The 19,126-nt window shown below is 35.5% G+C and overlaps 1 protein-coding gene across 1 annotated transcript; it reads left to right on the top strand.

The window, feature by feature from the left end:
* The first annotated feature begins 1,141 nt into the window (after positions 1-1,141).
* On the top strand, positions 1,142-9,175 carry LOC120625862 (glutathione S-transferase 1-like). The gene is made up of 6 exons (XM_039893109.1): positions 1,142-1,260; positions 2,434-2,574; positions 4,395-4,459; positions 5,487-5,625; positions 8,452-8,645; positions 9,033-9,175. Exons 2-6 carry the CDS (start codon positions 2,434-2,436, stop codon positions 9,148-9,150), a joined length of 657 nt encoding a protein of 218 aa, XP_039749043.1. The 5' UTR covers positions 1,142-1,260; the 3' UTR covers positions 9,151-9,175.
* Positions 9,176-19,126: the final 9,951 nt, after the last annotated feature.

The raw sequence follows: 19,126 nt of genomic DNA, 5'->3' as shown, positions 1-19,126 counted from the left end.
TCTAGTAAGTTATCCTTCGCTGGTGATGCTATTTATTGTTACGACAATAGTTAATTGGTGTAGTACCATGGTTATGTTGTGTACCCTGTACACTTGTCTATTAGTATGATTTCATTAATTAAGCACATCTCGGTCCTTACCTCAAACCTTCATCACGAGGAATACCTTTATCACCTTCTAGAGATACATATCTTAATAAACATACAGACCGAAAACAAAAGCTTTTCGTTTTCTGAAGTTATGAATGTTAACTTCTTAGGTCATCTTCTTCATATATTACTGTTACTTATTTGTTATGTAAGAATTGATTTGAAAGGCGCATGTAGTGCTTTCAAATTTAGACAATATTCGTAAGCCCGTACGAAAGAGATATCTAGACATTAGCCACCTTTTATAAATCTATTCTTTAATCGCGCGATTTAGAACTTATTATTTTAACCTACCTCTAAAAGCTGAAATATCAGAACAATATTATTCCAAGGAGGCTGAAATAGACAATAAAACTTAGAAGATAGGTTAAAGACGTTTATTCTCAAAAGATACAGTTTCACTTAATGAAAAATTTAAATTAACACAAATAAGTGGTAACATGTTTAATTATATTAAATTTGTGTGATACAAAACTAGCAGCTTAAACTAATAACAGCTTCTCGTAGGTAAATAAAAAGTGCTGCGTTAATTAAAATTAAAATAAATGCTTTTTAAGCTTATTTTCAAACGATTTTAACGATTTCTCGCCAAAAATCTCTTTAGGTAAACTATTGTATAGGAATGTTCCATCAACCTGTATAGTTTTACTGTTTTGAAAGTTTTAAATACTTATAAGTAAGTAGTTAAAATGAACATAAGAAAAAAACAAAATATTAGACACTTTTATTAGACTTAAAATTAGACTTGGTAAAAAACCATAATTGATACTGAAATCTACTGCTAAATAAAAAAAGTCCCAGAAGAAATATTTTTATTTATTTCATAACTAAATACATTTTACGGCGTCGTATTTAAGCGTTAGCGAATCAATCATATTACATATTTACTCAAATAAATTTATCTTATCAAATATAATAATGACGATACGAATGATGCGGCAATATTACAGTATATACAGTCTTACATGGAATATCGTTTTATGTTAGTTCTTATAAACGCTTCATTGGGAGCACACGATTAGTTAATCGACCACCTCAAATATATACTAAAAATACACTAGTTTGTTTAAAGTTTAGTTTTCATCAACATAGTGCGATCTTCTATTTCAGAGTAAGTTTTTCTTGTACTTATACTAATTCTAGTTTTTAATAATTATTAAATTATATAGATATAATGTCTTTTTAAGTACTAACCTGCGTTTGCTCATAAATAATAAATATTGTTTACTAAATTTGAATATAATATTATACCCGTATGAGAGCAGTTCTTGTAAGTAACCCACGATAATGGTAGAAATCATTCGAAATAGAAAATATGTGAACTATAATGGAGCGGCCTTAGAAGTTATATGAACCGGTTGTATTGATGTTGATATGTGATACAAGGCCACTTCTATAAACGTACCTACTACATACAACAGTCCTGCTTATACTGGTTATGGTTCACAACAATATGTACTTTATAGGAGTAGTTTAAAGCTAACTCTCTTAGAACTATAAATGCCTGTAACTTTCTATGAGTTGGGAAAAAAACGTGAACATGCAGTGCGAACACGTATTTTATTTTCCTTTAGACTTTCAATGCCGCTCTTCTCTAAAGTTGTGTTTTACTTTTTAATCACCTATACGTTACGACGAAATTTTAATAATGATTGATATAGGTACAATATACATGTACTATCTCTTGAAATGTTGACTGATAAGCAGCTTTAACCCGACAATACAATAATATCCCAAGTAACTTGACGATATGGCTGTAACATATTTTATTCAACTTATGAGAAATAAAATAGCCAGATTATTACCAGCTTTAGCTAAGATTTTCTCATCTACGGCTACCAAACTACAACACTTGGTTGTATCAATACAGGATTTCAATTTGATGCCCTATTTTAGAAAAATACTGCAGCCATTTTGGGGCTTATGGTTCTTATCCGAAGTCCATATTCCGATCCAGTTAATATTCTCTTCAAAGTATATTCCATGATCTACAATCTACAGAATCTACCTAGGTGAAGTTTTGTATTGAGTACAATAATATTATGATAAATTTAAATTGCTTAGAGATTTGGTGGTGGACACTGGTGCAAAGTCTAGTATAATCTAGTGGTAATCTAGTGTACCAATGTGTGAAGTACGACTATCTCTTTCTAATGGGAGCTTTGGAAAAAGGAGAGGGCTATCCGTCCAGACCTGTCAATTTAGTTTTGTGTAGAGATTTGTGTACAACAGAATTAGCATAAAAGTGTTACGCAACACATTATATGTATGCATAATTTTACAGATGCCGCTAAAATTATATAAAATGGACTTGAGTCCGCCAGCCTGTGCTGCCATGATGATTTGCGAGATTCACAACGTTCCAGTTGAGATGATTGATTTGAATCTTCTAGAAAAGGAGCAATTAAAGCCTGAGTATCTAAACGTAAGATATATAAACTTTTTTATTTGCAAAAGTAAATAAGATCACGAGAAACGTATACACAAATATTTAGCTGGATCAATGAAGAGTTATTGGTAAATTCAACATGACATTTAAGATATCATAAAAGTACAAATATCAAGGCACGCAATAATAAATCAATAGGGCCTTTTGTAACGTCCAGGAGGAAGTTTCGGTGGCGTTATATCAGAAAGAGGACTAAAACCGCGAGTGCTGATTATGTGTTTTGTATTGCGAGAGATAATTTTGTTATTATAAAAATTTACAACTATTTCTTATCGGATATGTACCTAAATCATGATCATTATGCTCAGCCTAATAATGTTCCACTCCACATACGGACTTTCTCACAGAGAAGAGATTTAGCGCTGTTCCTATTCGGATTTGCACGTTCGCAACCCTGACGAGTAGGCCGGCTTTCATTGGTCCGTTCTGCTGTCTTTTTTTTTACTCCAGTTCGCTAGTTTTTTTTAATAAATAAATTACGACGATGCACACATCACTTACCCCAAAGGAAGCCTAGCTTTTGCTATTGGTACTAAGATAACTGATGAATATTTTTTTAAATACATCTAGACACTGAATCGAACGCATGGCCGCCATAAAAATACAGAGTCTCTGACCACTGCGCTAATCAGCTAACAAAAAGTTAAATGCGGGTTTAACGATTATTATTTCATGTAGCGATACAAACCAGTGACGTTGGCATTACTTGGTTTACAAGGCATAGGAGTTTTTCTGAAAGCCGGTTACCAGCCAGCTTAAGGGATATAATAAGAACCTCTTGATAGGAACTCCCCATATCTAGCTAATTAGGCACGATAAGGGAATCAAGATTAGGATATTGTCGTCTGTAGTTGAACATGATAGTATGTACATCGACTGTGCAGTTACGTAGTCGATATTTAGATTTCTATTCGAGCAAACGGATTCGTCAATGCTAAATAATACTTTGTAAAAATCATGAAATCATTGTCATAATTTCCTTCATTTTAATGAAAGGGTTTTGCAACCATCAATTTAATTTTTGAAGCAATAGTGATAAAGTATACGTTTCGTAAGTCATTGCATTTTGATTAGGTAAAGTTCAAATGTAAAGATGAAAAAAAAGGTATTATTTTTATGCTGCCTTCTTATATGTATATCATTAGTCATCTTTTCGTTTACCGATAAATGGTAATACATAATACTTTTTTTTAATAGCATTGGTGTATTTATATTTCAGTAGTCATTGTAAAAAGGAGTCAATTAGATTTTTACCAAACAAACTATCCACAATATTAAATATGCTAATATATTTTGCTGGCATATTTGACACTCGATTCTCTGTTCTATTTTAACTAATGATTTATCTAACATATCAGGTAAGTAATCATCCCACACCATACAACCTCTCTCATATAAGGTAAGACGGATAAAGATTTACTTAAAGAGGGAATAACCCTTTACACCGCCGATGCCTGGTGCGTTTAATAATCTGGGAATCTGGGCATTATAAATATAGATGGCGCAAACTTCAATAATGCACAGCCAGTGCAATTTAAGACGAAGGTTCACTAGAGCCCACCAACTCGCATTGCAGTAGCGTGGTGAGTCTATGCTCCAGCTAGCGGGACGTTATTAGGCTGCGGATCATGATAATGACGAATACTAAAACTATTCTTTAGATGCCCAAAGCGCCCTGGGCACAACATTTCCCGCTACTTATTTATAATAATGCCTGCATTAGGTACTTAACTTGCACGTAATAGATTATTTTTATCGGTAGTGATAGTAGATAATATTATTTTTGGTAATTCCAGAAAAATCCAATGCACTCAGTTCCTATGCTAGAGGACGACACTGATTCATTGTTTATTCATGATAGGTAAGTAATCTATATATATAAAAAAGTAGTGCTAGTTACACCATTTATAACTCAAGAACGGCTGGACCAATGTTCATGATATTTGAGTTTTTGGATTCCTCTTAGACCGGAATAGGCTAATATGTATTAAAATATAAGATTCATCAAAAAAAAAGATCCGCGGTACGAAGCTCGCCGGGACAGCTACTAACAGTATAATTGAAGTTTTATTTTGATTAGGTGACTAGTTAGCTCTTTTGCCGCCGCGCTTCACATAACATTTTGATCGGGGTTGCTAAAAAATTACCTTTGTTAGTATTAATTGAGGTACCAATCAGATGGCATACCTGATGAAATGTACAAACCCATCGACTATATACAAAGCAATACTTCAAAGGCAAAGCAAAGAACACGTCTAAAAACACAAAGTGCCTTTAGTCCATCTACGTTAGTGTTAAGTCGCATCTGCCTGACAACCATGTCCTTCAAACCGAAATAAATCTGTCTACTACAAACATTTTCAGTTGTATGTATAAAAAGCTGACTGCCCATGGTCGCATAAAAGACATCTGTGCCAAAGGTTATACTGTACCTAGGACAACGGAGTCTGTACTCAGACAGTCACAGAATTTTAAATATGCCACTAATATAAAGCTACTGCATTTTGTAGAATGCTTAGTGCACAGTTGGAGTGTATACTGCTATCATCAAAGTCAAAGTCAAAGTGTCAGTATTCCATTTTAATTAAGGTAGACATATATTTCTTTTAATTGAAAAAAGTTTATACAGTGGCACTTTGGAAAACAGTATGGGTATTCAGTAGGTAATACTACAATATATCCAAGGATATACTTTCTTTAATTGCACCCATAGGTAGACGAATTGGGCAACTGTGAGGTCTTCTCAGTTTACGGTTCCTACAGCATAAGACCCCCTTTCCCTAACACTAAGAACGATTACTGTTTTACTTGTGTTTTCCTGTTGTGTTGTATTGCAATAAAGTTTTTCTATTCTATACTAACATTAAATTTATAATTTATTTTCACAGCCACGTGATTCTCACATACATAACGGATAAGTATGGCAAAGACGACACCCTGTATCCCAAAGATCTGAAGAAAAGAGCACTTGTAGACCAAAAGTTATATTTTGATACACTCCTGTTTAACCGTGTAAAATCTATATCTGTAAGTATCTATTTATACATCCATCCTGTGACATATACTTGGATGGATAATTAATGCTTAATATAGGGGAAGGCTTTGCGTTTACGCTTGTGTACAGTGCAGCCCTCTGAAGTTACAATTATCATTGGTTTATTTAATAATATGCAATGTTATGGGCTTGCTATAAGCCTCATAAGAAGGCTCAGAGTCATTCAGTGAGCGATGGAAAGAGCTATGTTACGAGTATCTCTACGTGATCAAATCAGAAATGAGGAGATCCGTACAAGAACTAGGGTTACCGACATAGTACAACGAGTTGCGAAGCTGAAGTGGCAATGGGCGGGACACATAGCTCGGATAACCGAAGGACGCTGGGGACCCGAGGTGTTTGAATGGCAACCCCGTACCGGTAAACGCACCGTTGGTAAACCCTAACCCGGTGGACAGATGACATCAAACAAGCTGCTGGAAACAAGCAGCCCAGAATTGTGGGGCTTGGAATGCCCTACTTGAGATCTCCAGCAGCAGTGGACGTCAATCGGTTTAGGTGATGATGAAATGTTCCAATTCCTCTACTGCATACGACATTCAAACGCAATCGACAACACAAACAAAATCCATAGATTTTCATTTCATGTTTATTATAGGCTTTTGGATTATTTTGAGATCATGCCAGTCCAATATAACCCAAATAACAACCATAATATTTTAACGGCTAAATAAATCTAAGCAATCATCTAAATAAATAACATTAGGCTGGTACAGTTATCATTTCTCTGGAATCATATTTTATAAAGTGATCTTGCTGAAGCTAAAGGAGTAGGGAGGTGCCGTAAGATAGCTTTGAAAAAAACTAGTAGATGGGCTACTAAATTAATTTATAATTTCCCTTCATTCAGGCTTAAATAACTACGCTCTGAGTAACCTTTCATATTTTTTTATATTTTATCTTGTTCCTACTTGCACTGTTCTATCACACAAAAGTGAAACGTCGACGTTAAAGGTATCCTTGTCTTTTCCTGTGCCCCTGAGTTCGTGTATGCAAAATTTTATTTATGATATGTTGAGTAGTGAAGATGTGCAGAAGTTATAAACAGACATAGGCAGATTAGCATTTATAATATTAGTCAGGATAATATATGACTAAATCGTAGAGCTATCTGCCCTGCCCGCCCTCCTGACTTTTTTGACGGCGTATTCCATATACTCGACTCAATCCATTGGTTCTTAATAGTGAATTTTATTAATCCAGTGATCTAACTCTAGAGTACAATTTAATTAACTTGTGGATTCAGTCATTACGTATTTGTTGTTTATATAGGTATTATTATTATTATTTATTAGTAGGTACTTTTATCATACGAAGTGCTGCGCTCCTTACAAGTGTGTGGGACCAAATGCTGTATATGTGTATGAAAGCGCGGAAGAGATTTTATACCGTTTGATATTACAAGTAAAGCGAGCGTTGCTTTATAAAACAAAAGTTCTATACGTTTAAAATTATATATAGCATCTTCAAATTTTATTGTATTCTTCTTCTTAGTCGTTTCAGTCTTGACAGACTGGTCGTGGTCGTCATCTGGGTTTTGTGGCTCGCTTGACAATACTTCGCCACTCTTCTCTAACGGATGCCTTTCTTGCGCATTCATGTAGAGGAGCCTCGATTGTGGCCTTCACTTGGTCCGTCCATCTCATCGGTGATCTTCCGCGTGCTCTGGTACCTTCTACTTTACCTTGAACCACAAGTCGCTCAATGGACACGTCATTACGCCTGGACACGTGACCGAAGAAACTAAGAATTCGCACCTGAACTGCAGAAGAAAGGCGCTGTTTGATTCTGAGTTCGTCAAGAATTGATTCGTTTGTACGAAACATGTTCCAGGTCACTCCCAACATTCTCCTCCAGCACCACATCTCAAGAGCATCTATTCTTTTCTTCTCAGTCTCCCTCAGGGTCCACGTCTCCGAAGCGTAGAAAAATATGGGGAATATCAGTGCTTTAACTAGCCGGATCTTTGTGGCTTTCGTTATATGACGATTCCTCCATATCCTTTGCAACTTGTCCATAGCCGATCTAGACATTGCCATTCGTCTCTTGATCTCGTCAATGCAGCCACCATTATTGGAGATCTGCGCACCTAAATAGATGTACGATTGAACTACATCACAGTTCGCAATTTGTGTTACTTCCGGCGTGTTGTTGTTGATACGGTCGACAATCATCATTTTGGTCTTAGCACGGTTGATCTTCAGGCCAAATTCAAGACTGATGCTTTCCATCTTTTGCAAGAGATTTTCTATGTAGCGGGCACTAGATGCGAATAGAGTGGTGTCATCCGCGTAGCGCAAGTTGGAAATCTTTAGGCCACCAATTACAACTCCATCTGGCCAGTTTTCTAGAGTGCGTCTCATAATAAGCTCTGTGTATATATTAAACAGAAGTGGCGAGATTATGCATCCTTGACGAACCCCGGCCTTAGGTTGAAAGTGGTTCGAAAATTTATTTAAATTAAATTTATTGTATTAGTATGTACAAATTTGTTAATATTTAGATATATTACATATCCTCACATTCAGGGGTAGCTGGAAGAGATCTCTTATTGAGATAAGCTTTCCTTTGTACACTTCATGTATCTTATGTTCACAATCACAATTTATGGTACATAATTAATATTAAATAAAATTAATAAATAAATAAACCTATCTATGATATATATATTTTGAGAAAACCTGTCGTACAACGGTGACAATATTTATAATGTGGTTGTGTATGCCATTCAGAAAAACGTAGTTATATTTGAGGCAACCTGGTTCGATTTTTTTAAATATTATCTTATCTTACAACAGTTTCCAGCATTATTTGAGGGAGTACGACAAGTGCCAGAAAAACCTCGGAACGCTCTACTTGAGTGCTACGATTTTCTAGAAACATTCCTCACTAAAACGAAGTTTATTGCCGGCGACAACATAACTATCGCCGATGTATCCATAGTCCCTACTGTTGCTGCGGCGAGCTACATTGTTCCGATTGATGATAAAAAGTAAGTTAATACACAGAAAGTAGATAAAATTCTCTATAATGATCAATATTTTATCTATGATTAAAAAATATAATGCAAGAAATATACCCATACACTTATGCGTTTAATGAGATACATTAAAAATACTCGAACGCAAATCATGCAAAATTTCTGCTTCGCTACGTTTTGTTTATAGAATAACAAGTTGTAGAAGTTGATTTATTTCAAGTCTGTCTTCTTTACAGCAGTGCATATCATCTGAATACCCTGTGCATACCCTCTATGCACGCCACTGACTATGATATTATTTTCCCCTACGTGACAATGGTCGTTTGTCAGAATTTCTAACTACTCGAGTACGCAGCGCATTAAACTGTGACAAAGTTAACATCGATCATGGTTTTACAGATACCCAAAACTTCAGGCGTGGTTCTCTAATATGGAAAAGCAGCCATTTTACCAAAAACGTACTGCAGCAGGAACGATGCAGCTCAAGGAAGTCCTTCAGAAGTGTCTAGATCAGTAAATAAGAAATAGACTATAAATCATCATCCTCAGACTATTACTTTTCCACTACCTAGCAAGGGGGCTTACTACCATAGCTTAAAGCTGTTTTATTTTATAATTGTTGACGTTTTGTTTTAGAATTCTAATCCTTATTGAAGAGACGCCAAGGTATGTGATATAAAACTAAAATTTTGGTAAATCTTGGTAGTAAGCCCCAAAGTTTCCTCTTTTATGTATTTAAGGAGCTTCGATCCTGCAGTTCGTGTTGGAGAACGGTATTAACATTACATGTACGTAATAATCTCCAAGGCACGGAGGTGATAGTAAGAATTTTGTTGACAGGAAATAACCAATACTAAATAATTTAATATATAATATTCATAAAAAGAAGCTTAGAACTACCACGTTTTTTCAGTGCAAGCTGGTAGGCCAAATTTCAATTAGGCAGAATGGTGCAACCCCCAAAATATAAAAGAAAATAAAATTCGGAGTTTATCGCATGTTGCATCAGACAAGAATTTATCCGATTGGGCCGCATGCCACACCTTACGTGAACATGTACAGTTGGCATCAAATATATGCATACCTGGGAAAATTATAAAATTTTCTCAAAAAATTTCAATAGCTCATCGGTTATTTGGGCGGATTGAAATCCAAAAAGGTATTCTTATACATCCCTTTGTATTACAATAGTCCAAAAACAGTCCAACCTTTATTGAGTTTTCGTATATTAAACCTTAGTTAGACTACGTACAAGCTCAAAAAATAATACATATCAGTCTATTAAAATGTCGATAATTTTCACTACAACGTATTTAAAACACACAGTCTTTTGCCACCTGTGTTCAGCAGCTCTCGTGTGTCTCACTCAATTTTGTAGCTGACCAGTATCCAGCATATCGAAATTGCAATGTTCATCGGTCTATTGCACTATGTGAACCTACATAAACCTCCAAAAATAACTCTACAAGCCGTTCGTTACTCTGCTTATTCTATTGATCCCCTCGTTCTCGAATTAGAGCTCTTTCCATAAAGTCGCCGATACCAAGCCGAGCTTTATCGTAGGGTGTCTTTGGTGTGAAGATTTTAGCATTACAAAACATCTAAGTAACATATCGTCTTGCGTAGATTAACAGAAAACTGAATTCAGCACACTTTGCAAAATACGATAGGAAGATTTTTGTTACTTAACAATATAATGTAAAATCCCTTAGGCAGTCGGAGAGGATGGTCAGATTTTAGCTAGTTGACATATATACTTATCAGAAGATGACTGTACATTTGTACACAAAGGATACAAATATACGAAGTGTGAATAAATCGTGAGCTGCGATCTGACCATGATATATGCCGGTACAAATTGGATTTATTTTCTCGCTATTGGTAGTGAGCAGAAACTGTTATTGCATGTATGAATGATGATACATCGTATGGAGAATACACTGTGCTAAACACAAATTGCATGCAAAACGTTCGATCATGATTATATTATAAAGCATATATACATTTTTATTTCTGTGGATGTTGACCAAGTCGCCAGGTTCACTGGTTTAAAGTTGTGAGCTGTTTGACAGGCGGTTAGTCACGGTGTTATTTTAAAGTGGAACTGGAAATCTGAACATGATGCATTTTGCACTTCATACTTGGGTCGTCAATTTTCGTGGTCGTCATTACCAGATACTACGTGGTTTTTGTGGTACTAAGGGTCAGTACGTGCCAAATCCTTGAAGTAGCCGATACCTTCCGGCATGGGCCGGTAACTTTTTTCAAAGTTCGTTAATTATTGGTCGACCAAGCACTTTCAAAATATATCTTTCCAATTGAAGCAATATTGATTTAATATCCGGCTTACACGGTCGCCATAGAAAAGTTTAATATTCACTGACAATATGCAAGCTGCCCAAAGTATTCCTAAGGGGCGTATATTTTAATGGCACAGCTGTGGTATCGCGAATGTAAATTATATTTCAGACATTTGATAATAATTTACAATAAAATTTACATTTTAATTTAATCAAAATGCCGAGCGTATTCATAAGAAGGAGCATACTAAATAAAAATAATACTCTTTATAAAACCGAGGATTTTTTTTTCTAATATAATTTATGTTTTGCTGCCAGCTGCATTAAGTAATTAATAATTCAGTTTATGTAGGTATTACACGTTTGATAAAAATCATTTGTCTATAGCTTTAATATTTCCCCAACCATAAGAAGGTTAAAACAGCTGTATTTACCTCTATATACCTAGGTTAGTTTGAGTTTAAGTATTCTGTTCTTTTACTTATATCTGTGGTGAGCAATAATGTTAACATACATATTGCGTTTAGAAGAAAAAAGAAATAAAAGTCCTGTTGCCTTCTAGCGATATGGTTTTCCCGACAATAGAAGCTAAATGTGGACACAGTGGCTTTACGGACAGTTAGCAAGGTTGTAGTGAGGTAATGTGATTTATTTACAAAAGCGGCAAGAATGCTACCGTATCTCTTTTATAAAGAGACACTTTGTTTAGAACTACAAATAAATAAATCTACTTGTACAGTGTCGTATTGAGCTTCTAATATACTGCGATTATAATTTAAAAAATCCACTAGCAGATAGTTTTCATCTTTATCAATCCATACTTATAATAAAACTGTAACTGGATGATTCCTTTACATGACATATATTTTGATTTCTCTTCCAGGGGAAGCTATAATATCGATCCGTCCGTTTGTGTCTATGTTTGTGAATCACGCAAAAACTAATAAAAAGATCTGTATGCAATTTGGTATACTTGCAACGGATTATAACGGAGATATACTGGTAAATATTTACGACATTATTCACACAGAACACCACTAGAGTTCCTTTGTTGATTGAATCGTTTACCTGGCTTTGTTACCAGGGCTTTCAATATAATAGCCCAGCCCCACAACGATCCGATAAAATTTACAAAAGAGCAATGTGTGGACCCCACAAATCTCTAGCGAGTAGGGATTACGGTAAATGATAATTGTGCTCTAAGTCGTCTGAGGACAATACCCGAGCAACATATTATAAGTGCCCGCTATCTTCTTTTACAGTAGACAGAACTGTTAAAAGCCCAAAGGATTTTAACAATTTTTCAATTTACGCTGTGAAAATATTGCGTTGTATTTATATGTGTGACATTTCATATTCAGAAAATTATCTAATTATAAATATGTAGGTACTACATAAATACTGGACAAGCCGCATTTTATCATGTCAAATATATAAAAAAGGTGTTCTTCATTAATATACATTAATGACGACCGACTGGCGCAGTGGGCCCTGCTTTCTGAGTCTAAGGCCGTGGGTTCGATTCCCACAACTGGAAAATATGTGTGTGATGAACATGAATGTTTATCTTTTATTCATAAAAATATTCATCAGTTATCTTAGTACCCTACTATGAGCCCCAGATGGCTACGTGTATATTGTCGTAGTATATTTATACATAAAATATTAATCGTTACAAAAAATAAAATATCAAAATAACCTTATGTAGATTCGCCATTTACAGCATGTAAAGTTTAATTTCGGAGATAAGGAATTACTCTAAATTCTATGTAATTATACGCATGGGAGTATGAGTAGGTATGGTAACCGCTATCATTTTGCTAAGAACCTACGAAACGTAGGGAAAACAGCGGGGAATAGCTGGCCGACTAGGCATAAAGGACTCTTTATATAATAAAAAAAAAATGTTCTTGGCGTTATAAAACAAATGTAAAAACAATATTTAAATAGTATTATTTCGATGATATCCAGCATTCTATTTTAATCCGTAAATCCTATGGTAAGTCCGGTTTTTTGCGTCCAGACAGACAGACACGACGGGGGGCTTTGTTTTATAATTTGCTAAGATCTGTGCATATCTATGTATTGTCTATCTCTTCGTAGCAGATATTTCTTACTCCTTCTACTCTTACTCAGCTCTACTCTTAAATTTTTCTCTCATTCGACGGCTTGTAGAAGAAATCTCTTCATAGATAAGTTGTCCTAGTGTGCACTAGGACAACTCCTGTCCATTTTGAGTTAATTTTTAAAGGTAAAGTACTAAATAAATAAATACTATTATCAACATAAGTATAGTTAACTCATTTTTATATTATGTACCTCGTATAACTGAGATAGTTCAAAAGATTGTGCAATTACCAAAAATAACGATGTCCTAACACGCTATAAGTACTTGTACTGTCTGAGTAATAATGTGATGTTTGTTTATATTTCTGCCTAGTTTTAAAACCAATATTGATGATGAAGGTGCTCTTCAAAGGATGTCAGGTTGAAACACCTCTACATTAGTCGGTGGCTAATTACCCGACGAGATGGGAGTCTCCACACGTCCTTTAAACACAAATTAGGGGCGCAGTAGATATACACAGGGATGGCTCACCAAGGGGGAAGGCCCGTTCATATAAGGGACTGGTGGGTGACAAATCTTTCGCCGCCGAGTCTGGACGTAGGGGTAAATTTGCTACCCTTTTGCTTTCCCGCTTAGGAGAACCTAAGCGGCTTGTGCAAGTGTGGGACTGGTGGGAAATTAATCACTAAATCACATTCACTGCTGACTGCCAGGCCAGAAGTTGGTGGAACAATTGTCAGTATCAAGTCCAGGTTGTAGGTCTGGAGGACAGGAGAGACTGTTCGGTGCATTTGCCGTTGTTAATTGAAGTCTAGGGCTGGGAGAGTGTTTCCCCTCTTGCTCCTGGTGTCGTACCCACAATACTGTCCTCGATTAGTTTGGCGTGCTATTGCTGCGGCGCTCCTTTGTTTGGCAAACCTATTCCTATTTCTACGGAAATGTATAAAAGTGTTCCATATGCGCTGTCGTCAGGCTTCTTGTGGTTTTAGTTAGTGAGATGGTACGTGGTATCCTAAGGATTTCCCCAGGGTAATAACAGTGAATATTTAAAACTTAAATTTTCGTTATTTACACCGATCTATCCTTCCGTGCGTTGGCGCAGTATCTTTTACCCAAAAAGGAAAAATAAAAGTCATATCCAAACCATTGAATTTAGGCTGTTATTATGTTAGTGTTAAATTTATTTTGTTCATAATCGTGTTTGATATAGCGCGTAACATAGTTATAAAACATAGGAAACTACCCTTGTGTGTGCTACCTTTATCAGTACGCAAATACATTTGTTTTAAATTATCAAGACTACAGAATCATTATTTGTACATAATTCATTTTCGATCCCACTGCTAGAGATGAAAAAGCGATCAAAGCATAATAACGCATATCGCTTAGTAATCTTTCTTTGAAAATAAATCATAAGAGTAGGCGGCAAAATTCAAAAGTTTGTGATTTATCATATTCCACATTTCCATTTGGTAGAGGCTGCCCCATTATTCTACGTCAAAGACATGGGAGAGTGCGTGATAGGCAAAAAACGCTTTCTAATATGTCAAACTTCCAAAGAATTGAAATCTTGCTAACCTACCTCCGATTGTTGGGAAAGCAGCTTTCCGACCTAAAATACAACAAGGCAATTTTAACACCAAGTATTAAATTCCACCAATCCGCATTGGGCCAGCGTGGACTATGGCCTTAACCCCTTCTCACTTTGGGAGGAGACCGATTTAATTAATAAATTTAATTTAACACTGAGACCTGAGAGTTAATGCGATTTTACAAAATGTATTTATCGATGACACGTTATCACTCGACAGCTGTTACACCATTTATAGAGTATAAGTATAAAGAATACCTAAATTTTATTATAATGGTGCCAATTTTTTTTTGCATCACTTTTAACCCCTATTCAAAGTAGCTTTTCAAGAAAGAATTAATTTAATATATTAACGATACGTAATAGCGCATTGGACAGGACCTCGACTTACCTTTCGGGAAGCCGAATCCGACTCCTAGCACGCACCTCCAACTTTTCTAAGTTATGTGCGTTTTAAGTAATTAAACTCGCTTCAACGGTGAACGAAAACACCGTCAGGAAACCTGCATGCCTGAGAGTTCTACATAATGTTCTCAAAGGTGGGTGGAGTCCACCAATCCGCAATAGGCCAGCGTGGTGGACTACGGCCTTAACCCCTTCTCAAAGACCCGTGCTCTGTAGTGGGCCGGTAATGGGTTGATGTGATGATTACATTTACCTGTCTAATAATAGCGCTATCCTTATCTAGGAGAGGCCTAGAGTAGATATATATATATATATATATATATGTATTATAATTAAAAATAAATAAATAAATAATAATCACACACATCGCCATCTAGCCCATAATAGCTATATTAAATGGGATCGACCATTTAAAATACTCTCCAAGGCACGGCTTAGTGATGTCCACACATCTCTGTATTTCTAAGATCGGGCTTACACCAAATAGCTACCAAAACAACTTTGGCCTGACCCGGGAATCAAATCCAGGGCTTTGTGATCCGTAGTAGAACATATTATTATCCGCTTTACAAACGAGACAAAAAGGAGTACTTTTAGTGTAAAAGGAATAAAAACAACATACTTAAATACAGAACAAATTTTTCTTTATATTATTTCTTTAAAATTAAATAAAATAAATAAATAAATATACTACGACAATACACACATCGCCATCTAGCCCCAAAGTAAGTGTAGCTTGTGTTATGGGTACTGAGATAGCTGATGAATATTTTTTTATGAATATAATACATATAAATACTTATTCAGATTTTTAATCTTTCACTACGACTACTCTAAGAAATAATAAAGAAAGATTTGTACATAAAGGCACAAGTTAGAAAAAATTAAGTAGGTTTTGTTACATTAGCATTAGCAAGTAGAGTAGCGTTATATTTGATACCATTTCCGTTTCCGCAAATTGCCGGAAATGAATTCAAAATACCCTTCAGCGGTGTTCGATCTCCTGAAAGCTATCTAACCATCAGATATTCATGAGCTATGAAATGCAATTCTATGCAATGCGGTCCGAATAGGTATACAGGAAATAGGCTTTAAATCGTCTTTGTCTTATATAGAGAAATATCGACTAAGCGGCAGTATTAACATTATATTTTGATATTTGACATATGTATATATTACTAAATAAGATGTGACCTTTTTTGAAGCTTTTTATTTTATTTATTTATTTATACTCTTTATTTGCACACAAATAAAAATACAAAAAAAGAATAAAAGAAAACACAGATAGAAGAAGTATACAAAAGGCGGCCTTTTTGACGACCTTCCTAGCGTAGCGATGCCCGCTGTGGTTTTCAATTTGGGAATTTATAATTTCTGGATTAATATTCTCTAGGTAGGAGACTTTGGCCGTGGCTCGTTAACACCCTAGCGACAAACACATACCGCTAAGCGATTTAGCGTTTCAGTTCCGAGTTTAATATAACTGTTTTAGTGTTGGTTTAAAATGTGTTGGTTTAATATAACCTCTTAACAGTTTAGCCCGTTACCATACTATACTGCATCTTCACTTACCTTTATAAGGTGGAATTGCAGCCTGTATTGGAATAAAAAGAGCGATTGTTTCAGTTTTCTATGCATCCCGGAAAAGCTTTTATTTTACAGGGCTAAAAAAATTAAATCCCTGTCCAGGATGCGAATCCCTGTGCCAAATTGGTAACAAAAGCTATTTTCAAATCCCAAGGGTGCTTTATCTAGGTGCTTTTCACATGTCCTTTAACAGGATGCTTGCTATATTAATGCCGAATTTCATCAAGATCGGTGAATGTCCAAACATACTCGTAATATATAATAAACAGACTTTCTTTCGTTTTTCAATTATTATCTAATTTTTAAAAACCTACCAGAAAACAATTCTTGAATCTACTGGGATTCACTAGAACAACGAGGTTTTTATAATACACATATTATTTAAATGTCAAATTTATAAATAAATAGCATAAGTTTACTCTAATTCTGAAATTTACACTTTACAGGGCTAAAAAAGAAATACCAGAAAGCTCTCCACCTTGTTGTTCAATAAAACTAACAACCTTTGTTATACGACTTTCCAAAATTCAGTATTTAATTATTTCATACAAAAAAAAATAATAAATGATGCTATTTCTGTAAAGTGACAGTATGGGTTTTGTGAAACAAAATAAATGAAAATTGACAACATTGCGTAGTCGGGTGAGTGACTACAAGACAGAGTAGTGGCTCGCCGCTGTTTCGGAGGTACATTAGAGTAGTAGTAAGTAAGCAGAGTTATGTTAATTATTGAAATAATACTTCTTTTGGCCGTATAGGGAAAATGGTGAAATTAAATTTTTACGATGCGCGCGCTTACCGTCACAAAAAACCGACACTGTACACTTTCAGTTGTTGTCAAAGTCTGCGGACTCATTTTGGTGATCTAATTTATTCAATTGTACAAAAATCTAAAACGTTTATGTTAAGTGACACTTGGTTGTCCGATTGAGATAACTAAATAATATGTTATAATTATCTTTCAAAGTATTAAATACCTTTCTTTTACATAAAAAATTTGAAAAGATTTTTGTCTTGTTACGCAAAAGAAGTATTTATTTTAGTATAGAACTAGTAGTAGTAGTATAACGCGTGTACATAAAGACACACACGTTCTTTTTAAATCGTACTAACGTTATAAATGTGAAAGTGTAGATGTTTGTTATTCAATCACGTCGCAACGATTGAACCGATTTGGCTGAAAGAGCTATTCCAGACTACAATCTATCTCTGTTATTACAGAGATAGATTTTAATCTGGAATTACACATAGGCTACTTTTTATCCCAGGAAATAAGAGACTTCCCGCGGGAAAAAAACCTTAATCCACGCGAACGTAATCGCGGGTATCAGCTTGTTTTAAATATTTCACAAACTATCGAGTTGTTTTTTTTAATGTACAACTTCAAGCCGAGAGCTTTCTGGTATATTTTTTATTTAACTCTTGTATGTATAAACAGAGCTTTTTGTATTGTTTATATTTAAAGAGCAGGCTTCTTGCTTCTTTTTGGTGATTGACGATAATAATATTACTGTTTCGCTCAGTCATGCATGCTTTATGAGAAGCAAAACAAAACAATAACTTGGAAGGTTGCGGTTAACTTAAGTCAACTAAATAAATACTTAATGCTTGTGAAACTCGCAACTAGTGGGATCAGGTTTACCCTGTTCAAAGCCACCACTAATCGAAGCTTCTAGATGAAACTTGTAGTTTCTATTGGAACCGATCGCTGGTTTTTTTTTGCTATTTATAAGCTTATCGGACATAAATAAATGTATAAGTTTTGGCAGCAACTTCGCTTTCATAACATTAATAAGGTAGTAGGCATTTTAGTGGGATTTAATCTGGTGGGAGGCTATGGCCGTGGATAGTAACCACAATACCGACAAACACATACCGATAAGAAATTTAACGTTCCGGCATGTTGAAATCGGCCAGTTGCCATCTTAGACGTCATCATCACTTATCAGCAGGCAGTGGCGTGCACTTCATACATGCACAAAAGCACTGCATACCCTAAAATTATTATTATACTCATAAATGCGAAGGATTTTTCCATTTTATGGCACCTTCCTTCTTTATGCATACCCTGGTCAAAAACCCTGTGACGCCACGGTCAGCAGGTGAGATTGCAGTCAAGGGCTAACTTGTAGTGCAGTACAAAAATGGCACATAGGACTACGTGGCGCAGCGTTGAGCGCTACGGTATAATGAGTAGGAGGTCCTGAGTTCGATTCCTGGCAAGGGCAATATGGGAATTCATAAGTATGTTATTTCTCTGGTCTGGTCTAGTTGGACACTGTATGTAGATAGCTACCCCCCTGCCGGCAAAGCCGTGCCCGCCAAGAGATTCAGAGTTCCGATACCATGCTGCTTTCAAACCGATATAATAGCCATACCATAGCACCATAACGGGTTAAAACCTTACCTACCATAATATACTTATCGCTTACAAAACGGTGAGGGCAATAAAAATAACAATGCACGAGGGCGAAGCCGCTGCAGAATCAATTAATACTTCTCGAAGAAAGTTTAACTAGTATACAGTTCTCTATCTATCTTT

The sequence above is a fragment of the Pararge aegeria genome, chromosome 8, assembly GCF_905163445.1.
Source record: "Pararge aegeria chromosome 8, ilParAegt1.1, whole genome shotgun sequence".
Classification (NCBI taxonomy): Eukaryota; Metazoa; Arthropoda; class Insecta; order Lepidoptera; family Nymphalidae; genus Pararge; species Pararge aegeria.
Note: the sequence above shows the minus strand (reverse complement) of the source record. Positions and strands in the feature narration are given on the sequence as shown.

Bases quoted from the DNA above. Each gene is read 5' to 3' on its own strand.
- LOC120625862 (XM_039893109.1), top strand. From the start codon at position 2,434: ATGCCGCTAAAATTATATAAAATGGACTTGAGTCCGCCAGCCTGTGCT. The intron at 4,460-5,486 runs GTAAGTAATCTA...TTATTTTCACAG, and splicing joins TCATTGTTTATTCATGATAG to CCACGTGATTCTCACATACA. The intron at 5,626-8,451 runs GTAAGTATCTAT...ATCTTACAACAG, and splicing joins ACCGTGTAAAATCTATATCT to TTTCCAGCATTATTTGAGGG.